The 13,353-nt window shown below is 45.7% G+C and overlaps 1 protein-coding gene across 1 annotated transcript; it reads left to right on the top strand.

The window, feature by feature from the left end:
* The first annotated feature begins 2,503 nt into the window (after positions 1 to 2,503).
* Positions 2,504 to 9,940, top strand: prokr1a (prokineticin receptor 1a). Its single transcript, XM_056280412.1, has 2 exons — positions 2,504 to 2,961; positions 9,241 to 9,940. Exons 1-2 carry the CDS (start codon positions 2,504 to 2,506, stop codon positions 9,938 to 9,940), a joined length of 1,158 nt encoding a protein of 385 aa, XP_056136387.1.
* Positions 9,941 to 13,353: the final 3,413 nt, after the last annotated feature.

Raw genomic sequence — 13,353 nt, 5'->3', positions numbered from 1 at the left:
CAAGACTGTAACTGTAGTTATGTACGATCATCATCCATCCATCCATTATCCAAGCTGCTTATCCCAACCGGGGTCGCGGGATGCTGGAGCCTATCCTAGCAGTCATTGGGTGGCAGGAGGGTAGACACCCTAGACAGACCTTCAGGCCATCACAGGGCCCACACACACACACACACACACACACACACACACACACACACACACACACACGCACACATGCACACCTAGGGACAATTTTGTACGGCCGAGTCACCTGACCTACATGTCTTTGGACTGTGGGGGAAACTGGAGCCCCTGGAGGAAACCCACACAGACATGGGGAGAACATGCAAACTCCACACAGAGGACAAACCGGGACGACCCCCAGGGTTGGACTACCCTGGGGCTCGAATCCAGGACCCTCTTGCTGTGAGGTGACTGCGCTAACCACTGTGCCATCATGCCGCCCACCATCATCCATCCATCCATCCATTATCTGAACCGCTTATCCTGTCCTCAGGGTCGCGGGGATTCTGCAGCCTATCCCAGCAGTCACTGGGCGGCAGGCGGGGAGACACCCTGGACAGGCCGCCAGGCCATCACAGCCCACCATCATCATAAAAGTCAAAATTTCACTACACTGTAGTTATTATTTCCTCTGCCAAGAATGTTTCAGATTTTCCTTTCCCAGTGTTTAAGAGAAATAATTTAATAAAAAAGAAACAGATTAGAATAGATTGCCCTTTTTGATCTCCTCAAGGAAAGCTTGATATTCATTTCAAATATATATATTAAAAAAAGTAAATTAAAAGTCTTGCACTCAATCCGTCTTGAAAAACTATCACGAGTCTACCCTATCCGAGACTGAGTCAAGTCAAGTCAATTTTATTTGTGTAGCCCAATATCACAAATTACAAATTTGCCTCATGAGGCTCTACAGCAACACAACATCCTGTCCTTAGACCCTCGCATCAGATAAGGAACAACTCCCTAGAAAAACTCTGTAACAGGGAGGAGAAATAGGAAGAAGCCTCAGGGAGAGCAACAGAGGAGGGCTCTCTCTCCCAAGACGGACAACGTGCAATGGATGTTGTGTTTACAGAATAAAACACAATTTACAGAATACAACATTGGAAGAGGATAACAGAAATATAATGGAATGATAAAATATATGAAGAATATAATGAGGACAACGCCAAGCAGTGTCCAGGACCTGAGCTAAGCGACCACCATCACCATGGAGACCTGACAGGAGGACAGACATGTACACAGGGGAGACTCACATCACACCATTCACATACACGGGAGAAGAGACAAGAACAAACATTAGCCACACATCGGAGAGAGAGAGAGAGAGAGAGAGAGAGAGAAGGACACAAAATTGAAACAGTATAACAAAAGTATAACGGATTCATAAGATATATAAAAAAATGTGGAGGAGGATGCCAAGCGGTGTCCAGGCGGCGACCACCGTCGCCATGGAGACCAGGGAGGAGGACAGAGTACATACACTACTGTCAAGTCTGAGTCATCATGCTGTGAAGTCCATGGAACAGAGAGTGTTCACACTCAGGTGCTACAAACCTACCATGGGCCTTAGCCAATTAGCTGCCTCATCAAGTTCGATTATTTAACAACAAAATATGAGTATGTTACATTGTTTGTACCATGGATGAGCATAAGTGGATCTCCACGATGCCCGTATGGGGTGCATCATGTGAAAAGGATGAATGGTAACCCTCACTGTCTTATAAATCTAACCACTACGTGCACAATACCTATTACATAATACTGTGGCGAATTCTACTGGAGTGTTCCTGCTCGAAGTCAGGGGGTTCATTTGCATATTACCCACGATGCAACTGAAGTGTTAACGTCTTGGTTATGTTGAGGGATACTGAACATGTTAAAAACGGGCATACCTGTTACAGATAGCGGGGATGTGGTGGAAGGTAATGGGGACGTTATGAGAGACGTTGTATTAGACAGCATGCTGTTTCCCACCATGAGGGTAAAGGGTAGGCAAATAGGTAAGGTCGCTTCTGTGGCCTAGAAAAGAAGATCAGCTGAGACCAATACTAACTCGTGTCTGGTATGACCGGCTTGTCCTGCGGTCATTAAATGCTTGCTGGTTAACTCTGAAAGATTGGCTGAGAAGTCCATTGTCTGACCACGTCACAACAGGAGCAGATGATCCCCTGTCAGGTTTTCTATAAGGGGAGCCGGCTGTTGGAGGGTGGGAACAGCAGAGGAGCAGCATGCGGGCGGGTGTGGGGGGGGGCGGCTTCAACACGCGCGTTAAGATCTGAAAGCGTGACACCGACGTGGGCGCGCTGAACAGTCAGCCAGTCCGGGGACTTTCGGCTTGCGCACGGATGTTTCCCCCCGCCTCGTGCTAGTTCGTGTATCGCCAGTTTACCCCCCCCCCCCCCGCTTTTTAAAATCCGCAACACATTCAGATCGCTGGCACGGTCGTTGTTGCTGGCAGAGCAAAACTTCCAAGCGAAACGCAACGCGGTCCGAAATGGATGCACACACCAACACCAGCCTGGCTGTTGCGCAGCTGGCAGAGGAGACCACCGGCCCCCCGGACTCTTTCATGACCAGCTACGACCCGGACTACGAGATCCCCCTGGAAGAGGTACCGGACACGACGCGGGGTCGCGCGTTTTTCGTGGCGACCATCGTGATCGCGGTGGTGCTGGTGGTCATCATCCTGGTGTGCGGGGTGGGGAACTGTCTGTTCATCGCCAATCTGGCGCGTTACAAGCAGCTGCGCAACCTCACCAACCTGCTGATCGCCAACCTGGCCGTGTCCGACGTGTTCGTGGCGGTGGTGTGTTGTCCCTTTCTGCTGGATTACTACGTGGTCAAGCAGCTGTCTTGGGATCACGGTCTGTTGCTTTGCGCCTCGACCAACTATTTACGCACCGTGTCCCTGTACGTGTCCACCAACGCGCTGCTGGCCATCGCCGTGGACAGGTGCGTCCTGCGCTCTCGGCGCCCTTCCGCAGCAAGCCACCACAGAAAACAAGCAGGTGCAGGTTCTCGTCCCAGCCCAACACCACAACACTATGTCTCCTCTGTGTGTGTAATCAGTTGGTGTGGTGTTGGATGGAGAGGAAACCCTGCACACCACTCACAACACAAAAGTCATCCCAGTGTTCAGGAAAACTCTCTGATCTTTTTTTTTAACCTTAAAACGCGCCCTTTCTGCCAGATGCCATTTCTAATCTGAACTACACCATCTTCCAATCGCCCTTCATCTGACGATTTCTAACTTTATGCGTAAACTTAAGCGCGATTTACTGCCCTGTCCTGGCTGGATTGGCGAGTTTTAAGAGCAGGGTCACACAGTCTGGCGCGTTTTACATTTTGGTGTAAGAGCCACACAGAACATTTCTTGAACCCAGGGTAGTTAAAACAATTTTCATGTTTTCATGCATGAAACATTTGTCTCACGGATTTCCTTTTGCTGTCTTTTTTCACATTTCTCAGTAAATTCAATTAATTAAGCAATTAATTAATTCATCCATTCATCCGTCCGTCCGTCCGTCCGTTCATTCATTCATTCATTATCCAAACCGCTTATCCTAACTCGGGGTGGCGGGGATCTAGCCTTTCAGCTAGCCTTTACATTGCATTGTTATTATGCAAATGATAATTGAATAGTTTTAAACAGAATGTTGTTGTTATGGTGATATTATGTTATGGGTTTCCTCCGGGTGCTCCGGTTTCCTCCCACAGTCCAAAGACATGTAGGTCAGGTGAATCGGCCGTACTAGATTGTCCCTCTGTGTGTGTGTGTGTGTGTGTGTGTGTGTGTGTGTGTGTGTGTGTGTGTGTGTGTGTGTGTGTGTGTGTGTGTGTGTGTGTGTGATGGCCTGGCGGCCTGTCCAGGGTGTCTCCCCGCCTGCCGCCCAATGACTGCTGGGATAGGCTCCAGCATCCCCGCGACCCTGAGCAAGTCAGATTTATTTGGATTTCAATTTAGTGCCAGGGGGCTTTACAATCACATTACACTGTGTGATTACTTCTGTCCTTATAGATGCTCTATTCTGTCAAGGAAAAGCTCCACCGAACGGGAGAAAAAATCCCTTATCAGAACAACAGTTTACACTGCAGTCTCCGGTGATCATCCTTCCGCCTGCCTGTAATGAAAATTAGTCTCTTCACTCCCAATTTGTCCTCCAAAGACATCGAAGAAAATGGAAGATAAAGTAAACAATCCGCCTCGTTCACGCTAGCGCCCGCGCTCACCCAGCGCCGTGCGCGTGCGCGCACCTCCCCGTGCCCACTCTCGCACCAGTAGCGCCTCGCTGTACGTACCGTTACTCTGCGCGTCCGCTGTCATTGGTCAAAAGTCAGCGGCCTGAGGACTGAATGACTTCAGCCCAATTGATCAGTATATCAAGTGGGCGTTCCCCGACGCCTGTCACTCACTTATTACGAAGATGCATGGAAGCTGATGATACTGTGTTCTAAGTTTTTTTTAAACAATAATCTTCTCATCTTTATTGTAAAAGATAGTAGGGCTTAGCCCTGCTAGCCCATATATACCAGCCATCCATCCATATTCTCTTTAACTGTCAAAATGTTAATCTATTTTCCCAGACTCTCTCCGAACATCACATCACCCACCAGTTATCTGATCTGCTACCCTTGCATTCACTTATCTCTCTCCACCGTAGAAGCTAGTGTGAAAGAAACGGCATAAGAGATTTATTCAAAGACTTAACACAACATATACATGTCAAAAACTCAGGCACTGGCTTTTATTAAACTCCGAACGTTTTTCTTTACTCAGCAAAACACATTGGATGGGAGACATTTTTCAATAAAATCCATTATTAGTAGGCTATAAGAGGTCACAGTCCAAGTTTGGAGCAGAGACAGGGTCCATTTGCTTCATAAAACGATGTGTAAAAGTAACCCTAGTAATGAAAGATGGATGACATCCACAAACCTCAATTTTTCAAATTCCAAGCTGCCAAGGGCACCGTGTGAAGATCAACATGTGCTGCTGCCGTGTATATTTGGGCCTTCATCCTTCTTGGTTACGTGTAGTAACAGACATGGATCAAATGTTGCATGTGGCAGACAAAAGACAAGGTTTTAAACTATTTTCAACAGACAACCTGAAGACTTCACCATCACTGCCGGTAGCCATACCAACATGTACCCTGGCTCTGCCGAATGACAGAAGCTAAGCAGGTGTAGGCTTGGCTAGTACTTGGATGGAAGACCTCCTGGGAAAATGAGTTGCTGCTGGGAGTGGTATTGGTGGGCTTGTAGGGGCCAGTCATCCGTCTGGTTCGAAAAATAAAAAATCCCAGTGCAGTGACAGGAAAACTGTGCTGTAGGAGATGCCGTCCTTCGGATGAAACATTAAAACCGAGGCCCTGACTCACCGTGGTCATTAAAGATCCCATGGCACTTATCGCAAAGAGTAGGGGGTCCCCCGGTGTACTCCCAACCTGGCTCTCTCCATCTTGCCACCTCATCATCCCCCTGTGTAATTTGCTGAATGATTCCTCCCTCTCCACCTCAAGCTGATGTATGGTGAGCATTCCGGTGCAAAAAAAAAAATTGCTGCTGTGCATCACCCAGGTGGTGCTACACATTGGTGGTGGTTGAGGTGAGTTTCTCCCCTTTACTGTGAAGTGCTTTGGGTGTCTAGCTAAAGCGCGAAAGTGGTGCACTATATGATAAGCACCATACATGCCATTCAAATGTTTTGTTAAGGATTTTTCTATTGAATCTAATTCAGCAAAGTTTTAAAATGCTTTAATTTCTGTCAGAGTGTAATAAAGAATATAATATCAATCAGTCAAGATTTATTTTCATAGCACGGTTTACAAAATTGCATTGTCACAGAACACTTCACAGACTACAAACAAAGAAATCCACATTTCGCCCCGCCACCATTCCCACCCTCCATTCACATCTACCACCCACATGGGCTACTGCTGTCTGTCAACAAGAGCTGCACAAGCTGCACAGCGGGGAGTCAGACATGGAAATGAGCTGTTTGCTTGCCAGACAGTGTGCCCAACTACCAATCACTGATCACCATTTCTTTCCCACCATGCAGTGTTCTTTTTCCCCCTTTGTTTTAAACTTCAAGTACTTTGACTTAATTTATAACTTAATCTTATACATTTATTTTATATTTACAAGTAATAAAAAGCTAATCATGCATCCAATCTTCTCTCACTACTGCTTAAACTTTCTCGCAACTCTTTCTGATTTCCTGAGTCCTCTGCCCTTGTACTGGCTTGCTATCGGGTCGAATTCCACTCTATACACTCAAAAGTATAGGAAGGGATGGGAGTCACGTTTTGACTTCAAGGGTTGGTTGAAGCCCTGTATGGGTAATGACTCAAGGGCATACTGTCTTTACTGCAAGGCAAACTTTTATGCCAAGTTGAGTGACATAAAAGCATGTGTCCACTCAAAAGCATATTGAGAGGTCCCAGCCTTACAATTCCGCAAAGCAATCCACAATGCCATTTTTGAACAATAACATGGATTCTTCCAAGCAGGATGTGGCAATCATGGCCATGGCCATTGCTGAGCGCTGCTCAATCCTGGTGTGTGACCACATTGGTGAGGCTTGCAAAGCTGCCTCTGCAGATTCTGCCACTGCCACACATTTCCGAATGCACCACGGAAAGGAATGGTGCGCTGGCACCATATTTCCTTCAAAAATTACTGGATGGTGTTGGTGACCAGAAATACAGTCTTCCCCTTCACGAATCCGCCGATATAAGCATGTCAAAGAGCCTTGGTGTGGTGATCCACTACTTTAATGAAGAGAAGGGAACGGTGCCCTCCAAATTTTTAGGGGTGATTGAGTTGGAGGGTGGGGATGCCAGGTCAATAGTCAGAGCTGTTTTGGCTTTCCTTGAGAAATATGCCCTCAAAAAAAGAGAACCTCCAGGGCATTGGCACAGATAATGCATCTGTGATGACAGGGGTGTACAAAGGAGTACACAAAATTCTGAGTGAGGAGAGTGGCCTCAAAAAGCTGGTCCTCATCCACAAAACATCCTGTACCTCACTTTTTAAAATTCTTTTCTCACTGAGGTACAGTCTGCTGTCAAGGCTTTTGAGAGGGAGCAGACTGACCCTCTGAAGCTGCTTGACTTTCTTATTCTTCTAACCAGGTCAGTCTGCAACAGTCATTAACCCGTTTGCTAAAATTGATGTGCCCAAACAGTCCATTGAAGGGCACATCAGCCCCAAGCCATACCTTGGCTACACATTTGAGGCCTACATAGCAGAACTGAGCCTCTCCCCTGAAAATGAGAGCAATGTGTGGATGAGATGTGTGAGCGACACCATATCCTTGGCAAATGAGCTGAAGGCAAGGCTCCCCGATAACATGGAGACATTGCAGCATATGTCTCTCTTTAATGTGGGGGAGACACTGAGGCACAACAACAGCTTGGCAGACTTATCCAGTATTACCAGCCTTTTGGTATACAGCCCTTCCACCATTGACAAAGTCATCCAAAAGTGGAAGAACATAGCTAACACAATGGAATTCTGGAATGAGGTTAACAGATACAAGTATGCAGCTGGCCTAAGCCCATTTGAGGAGTTGGCTACTGCTGCAGTCTATGTCCTGTCCCTCCAACACTCAAATGATGAAGTAGAGAGGCTACTCAGTCAAACGAGTCACTCCTTCTTAACTCCAATTCTCACTGAGCAGTAGCCAACCCGTATCGTCCGAGACCTAACAAATGCAGTCTGCTTCATTTTTAGCGCATCCTCTTCTTCCTTATTTTCATACAATGGAGGGCACACGCTACATCAGAAGCCGGAAGCAGTAGATGCTTGCTCTCCATTTTGTTTGTATACCTCCCTGTGGTACTCCTGTCTATTGCTGGTGTGTTTCATGTTAACTTTTATGATGTATTAAGAGATTTGAAAAGTTACAAGCAAGCAACAACCACCGAGGCAGGTAGGGACTCCCTCCCTATTTGTAGGCCCTTTCACCCAGGGGTTAACATTGGGTTAAGATAAGTGTTAGGGTTAGGTTAAGATTAGGGTTCAATTTAGAGCCAGGGTTGGGGTGGGGGTTAAGATGAATAATAATACGGTTGGAAATCGTTAATGTGGCGTCATCCCAGTGAAATGCCATACAAAGGGTTAGGGTTAATACTCCTGTCTGTGCTCCTGACCAAGGCAATGGAAAGAACTGGAGTTGGTCCCCGGGTACTGCAGCTGCCCACTGCTCTTATACAATAGGATGGGTTAAATATAGAGAACACATTTCATTGTAAGAATACAATTCGTTATAGGGTACAATGACAAAATAAGTGGCTTTCTAAATAGGGAGTCCTGGGGCAGAAAGTTAAAACCAATGCTGAAGTGCCTTTAGTGACAGGTCAAACCTGGCCACTAGGTGGCTGGTTCCAAAATATTTCCGCTCCGTCAATACATTTTTTTTCCTGCACGAAATTGAAGTCTCAAGCACTTGACTATGTTGAGTTTGAAACAGTGAGGGTGGTTATTTGAAAATTATTGTTCCGTTTCCATATTGTTCTCTGGTTGTCGCTGACAATATGTGGAAAAATGTCAATGTATGGCCGATTCACCTGACCTACATGTCTTTGGACTGTGGGAGGATACCCAAATACTAAATTATCCCTAAGTGTGAGTGTATCGGCCCTGTGATGAACTGGCGGTCTGTCCTGGGTGTCTCCCCGCCTGCTGCCCAATGACTGCTGGGATAGGCTCCAGCATCCCACAACCCAACTTCGGATAAGTGACTTGGATAATGGATGGATGGATGTTCCGTTTCAAAGATATTAAGGATTAAGAAGTGGCATGTTTAGGGCGTATACCTTGATTGACAGGTCTGTCAACATGTTTGCCACCAAGGTCTCACCCTCAACGTCACCAATGGTCCACCTAATTGCCCAAATTTTGGGTTTTCTGGCTCTAACAACAAACAAGATGGCAGCAGGCATAAAGCCAAACTCTAGGCTTCAAAATACCCCTTCAGACACATGTCCATCTTTCTTATAGTCTGTAGTTGTGAGGGGATCATTTAATCAGTCATCCCATGCAATTTCTCCCCACTCATAGAGCAGCAAGATTCAAAAGCAGCATTCTTTCAATTTGACATGTTCTCCAACTAGAAGTCCTGTTGAGTTGTGTAATGTGTACCTAGCATTCAATGAGAATTTGTACATTTCTTACTCCATGCAGGCCAGTGCTGTTTACATCAACCTATCTTTGTGTGTCCAGGTACATGGCTATTATCAACCCTCTGAAGCCTCGTATGAAGCACCAGACAGCCTGCTGCCTGATCCTGACTGTTTGGATCGTGCCAATTGTCATCTCCATCCCCTCGGCCTACATGGCTTCAGAGACCACGTATCCACACGTGACGGGACGGATCCAAAAGACCTTCTGTGCCCAGATCTGGCCTGTGGACCAGCAGGTTTTCTACAGAACCTACTTTCTGTTCATTTTTGTCCTAGAATTTCTTAGCCCTGTGACGGTTATGTCCATCTGCTATGTCCAGATCTCCAGGGAGCTGTGGTTCAAGAGCGTACCAGGTTTTCAGACAGAGCAGATTCGGAAGAAGCTGCAGAGGCGTCGAAGGACGGTGGTAGTCCTAATCCTCGTACTGGTGGCGTACATCCTCTGCTGGGCACCATACTATGGCTTCGCTTTGGTCCGTGATTTCTACCCAACCCTCATTTCCAGGGACAGGAACTCACTAGTGGCCTTTTATGTCATCGAGTGCATCGCCATGAGCAATGGGGTCATCAACACCCTTTGTTTTGTGAGTGTTCGAAACACCAGCAAATACCTACGGAGTGTGGCCCGCCTGCCACTGAGGTCCGTGACTTTTAAGGCACGTAAGACAGTTTACGAGGGTGAGGCCTGCACTTCGTCCCTCCGGGTGACAGAGGAGGTGGAAGGAGCTTGGCAGAGATAAAGGTGCCATCTGCAGACTGTAGGCAACCATGTCACCATCCTGCTGCCCACTAAACGATAGAGTAAGATAAAGTTCTCTGATTGACGGCTGGGGAATTAACAACTGGGTTATGGTAGTACACAAGCGGTTACTGGCAGATGATGTTGCCTGAAAATTGAGCTGCAGCCAACTTTTCCGTGTTGACATATAATGAGCAGAGGTCATCGACATAGGCAGATATTTCTCTGTTAGTTGAAAATAAACGGACCTCCACCTTCTGGTCCATGGAGTGGCTTGTGATGTGTACTGGGTTTGCACCTTCACACTTTTACTACATAAATCCTTTTTTGTGCAAGTCACTATATCAAGGCATCAATGCTTCAATAGTGCTTGTAGACTGGTCTATCCCACCCATGGAATTTGCAGTGAGGTTTTTTTTTTTAACTGTTTTTGGGAGGCAGAAATGGAAAGCATAATTTTCAAAAGGTAATCTCAAAGCTGAAGCAGTCAGTGATGACTGTTGAGCAAAGCAGCTGGTAATCACGTTACGTTGACGTAAGCACTTTTTTTTTTAACCAAGTAGATGAGAACCAACCACCTAAAAAAGGATTGAAACAGCTTACATCATTGAGGGATGGAGTGTTATGCTTGCAGAACATTTCTGGTCAGACATAACACCTTTACCAGCTATCATAGGGGGCAGCGGGGCTTCTTAATGTTGAAATGTGTTTAAGGGTGGAGGTGGAGGCATGATTGACATGACCCAAAACCATTACCTAAGTGTCATTCTCATAGCATGATATTCCTCACCATGGCTGATAGCACTCTCATGGCCCAAATCATCATCTCAGAGCAACAATGTTTTATCAGTAAGGCAGAGAGAATTTTTTTCATACAGCACATTTTACACATTAACATACAATGTGCCTTCCCTGAGAACAAGTTAAAGGAGAAGTAAGACAAATATTTACCTATACATAAAGAGAGAAATGAGGCAAATTTGTCATTTGTGATATTCGGCTATACAGATAAAATTGAATTGAATTGAAATTGAATTGAATACCAACCCTCGAGAGAATGAGGGCCAAGTGCATCAGTGCATTCTTTAAACTGGCTGAATTAAATTCAAGGTGAAAAAGGGATGGAGTCTGTCAGCAGAAATGAGACTGAGAGAAGCGAGACACCTTTAACAGGGCACACTCACATTTCTATCTTTACCCTTGGTCAATTAAAGGTTCGAATCTGCATGAGGAAACTCGCACAAACACAGGGAGAGCATATGAACTCTACAGAGAATGACTGGGATTGAATCCAGGACCTTGTTGCTGTGTGTGAGCAGTGTTAACCACTGATCCAGCATGCTAGGCTTAATTATGCATGCAATGTTGGTAAATTATTTGTACATCCCACTTTATGTCTGAGAGGTGGATTACCAAATGGGACTGGACTTCCAGTAGGTTTTACTAGCCTAGTAGAGAACTCCTAGGCTGTTTAAAAGATGTTGTGTTCCAGAATGAGATTACTGGGTATCCTCTCCCTCCTGGCATGAGGTAAATCACATGACAAGAAGCCAGAGTGTGAAATTGTTCTGTTACATAAACCTGTCAGCTTTACAGCACAAACTGGAGTTGTTATATCTGGCAACATTCCTCCATAACGCCATTTTTTTTAAAGGCCTATGTTTAAAATATGTGACAGAAATATTTGGAATGACTTGGCCACTCTCTCCACGTTGCTGGTTTGTGTTAATTATTTAACCTCTACCTTGCCTTGTTTTAATCATTTACTTTGTAAATGGGGTTCGAGTTTGGGGTGCTCTTCCCTGTGAAACTCAGCGGGAAGAGCATACCACCAACACTTCTAGGGTTAAAGACTGTTTCCACCAGGACATTCTCAAAATCCATGCAGTCATCATTGTGTGAGTGGTTAAAGTGAAGTGTTTACCACAAGGTAGAGAGCAGTTGTGATTCATCTGCTTTGCATTTGATGCTTCCAGCATAAGTTGAGCAAGTTGAGTGGCGTCATGAGCAGAGATGCCATTTAGAAGCTGTAATCTGTTGTATTGCAGGAGGCGACCTCGCTGTTCATGGTCGCTTGATTAATAAGTGGTGCGGAGAGTTTCAATTTTATGACATGCTTGTTGGTGTGGCTACTTGCTGTAAAGCACCCAAGTCATTCAGAAATCCCTTTCTTGTGCTGAATTACACTGGATCACTCCCTGCATGTGGTTTAACACCCACCATAACCACTGGCTTACATCATACCAGTACTGTCTGGTTTTCTATTCTGCCGGGCAGTTAATTATCAGAATCAGAATCAGCTTTATTGGCCAAGTGTGCCTATGCACATGAGGAATTTGACTCTGGTTCACAGGGACTTCTAGCACTTGCAGAATCACAAAAAAAGAAGAAGAAAAGAAAACAAATGAACAAAAAAGAGAAAAAATATCAGTCATCTGTTGCTCCAGTTAGTATTCCAGCCTCAAATCAGGGAGGTTTTACACCTGGAACCAAAGGTGAACTAACTAATAAAACAGAAAACCAGTGGTACTGATGGTATCTGAGGCCCTGTCTGTGATGCATGCTCAGTAATCCAGGTAAGGAAATGTAAGAAAGTTGAATCAGTTCATCCGAACACAATGTTTAGTGGGAGAAACGTTCCATCACTCATCTATCCCGCGGCACAAACAGAGCAATGTATGCTGTTAAGTGCCATGAGGGTTGCCATGAAATGTACATCAGGGAAGCCAAATAGACTCTAGCGAAGAGGATGGCACAACACGGAAGAGCTAACGCGTCAGGCCAGGACCCCGCAGTCTACGCCCATCTACAGGCCAGTGGCCGCTCTTTCACGGATGAGGATGTGCACATCCTTGATAGGGAGGAACGCTGGTTTGAACGGGGAGTCAAAGAGGCCATCTATGTGGAGAGGGAATGGCCATCCCTGAAATGGGGGGGGCTCAGAGTACATCTGTCAACACCTTACAATGCTGTGATTGTAACTTTTCCCCAATCCTCTGTGAATAGTACACATGGCCACTGTAACTGTAAATAATGATCACGGTTATTTGCATATCAAACCGAGCGCCGGTTTCAGTCGTTCTGCAACTGTGCTGTTTATAAGAGTGAGGATACCTGCAGTCAGTTGAGACTGACGAATTCACTTACTAAACGTGACCAGATGAACTGATTCAACTTTCTGATATATCTGAGGACCTAACTGAGAACCACCGACCTGGAGAAAATAAGCAGATAGGAGCTCGGTATCTTCAGACTGGGGATAGTGAAAACTTACAATGCCTTTTCACAATCAAGTCTGCAACCTTCATTCACAGGATGGCCTCTGCTTCTGGGCTTCCTGGATTTATCAAATTAGGAGATTTTATCGCTCACTATTAATTTAAATACATTTTTATCATCCAGTTTCTACTTGGA

This window comes from Lampris incognitus, chromosome 5 (assembly GCF_029633865.1).
Source record: "Lampris incognitus isolate fLamInc1 chromosome 5, fLamInc1.hap2, whole genome shotgun sequence".
NCBI classification, from domain to species: domain Eukaryota; kingdom Metazoa; phylum Chordata; class Actinopteri; order Lampriformes; family Lampridae; genus Lampris; species Lampris incognitus.
The sequence above is the reverse complement of the archived record's forward strand: the minus strand, read 5'-3'. Positions and strand labels throughout refer to the sequence as shown.

Coding starts and splice junctions, on each gene's coding strand:
- prokr1a (XM_056280412.1), top strand. CDS start 2,504: ATGGATGCACACACCAACACCAGCCTGGCTGTTGCGCAGCTGGCAGAG. Junction 2,962..9,240: donor CTGGCCATCGCCGTGGACAG/GTGCGTCCTGCG, acceptor TTGTGTGTCCAG/GTACATGGCTATTATCAACC.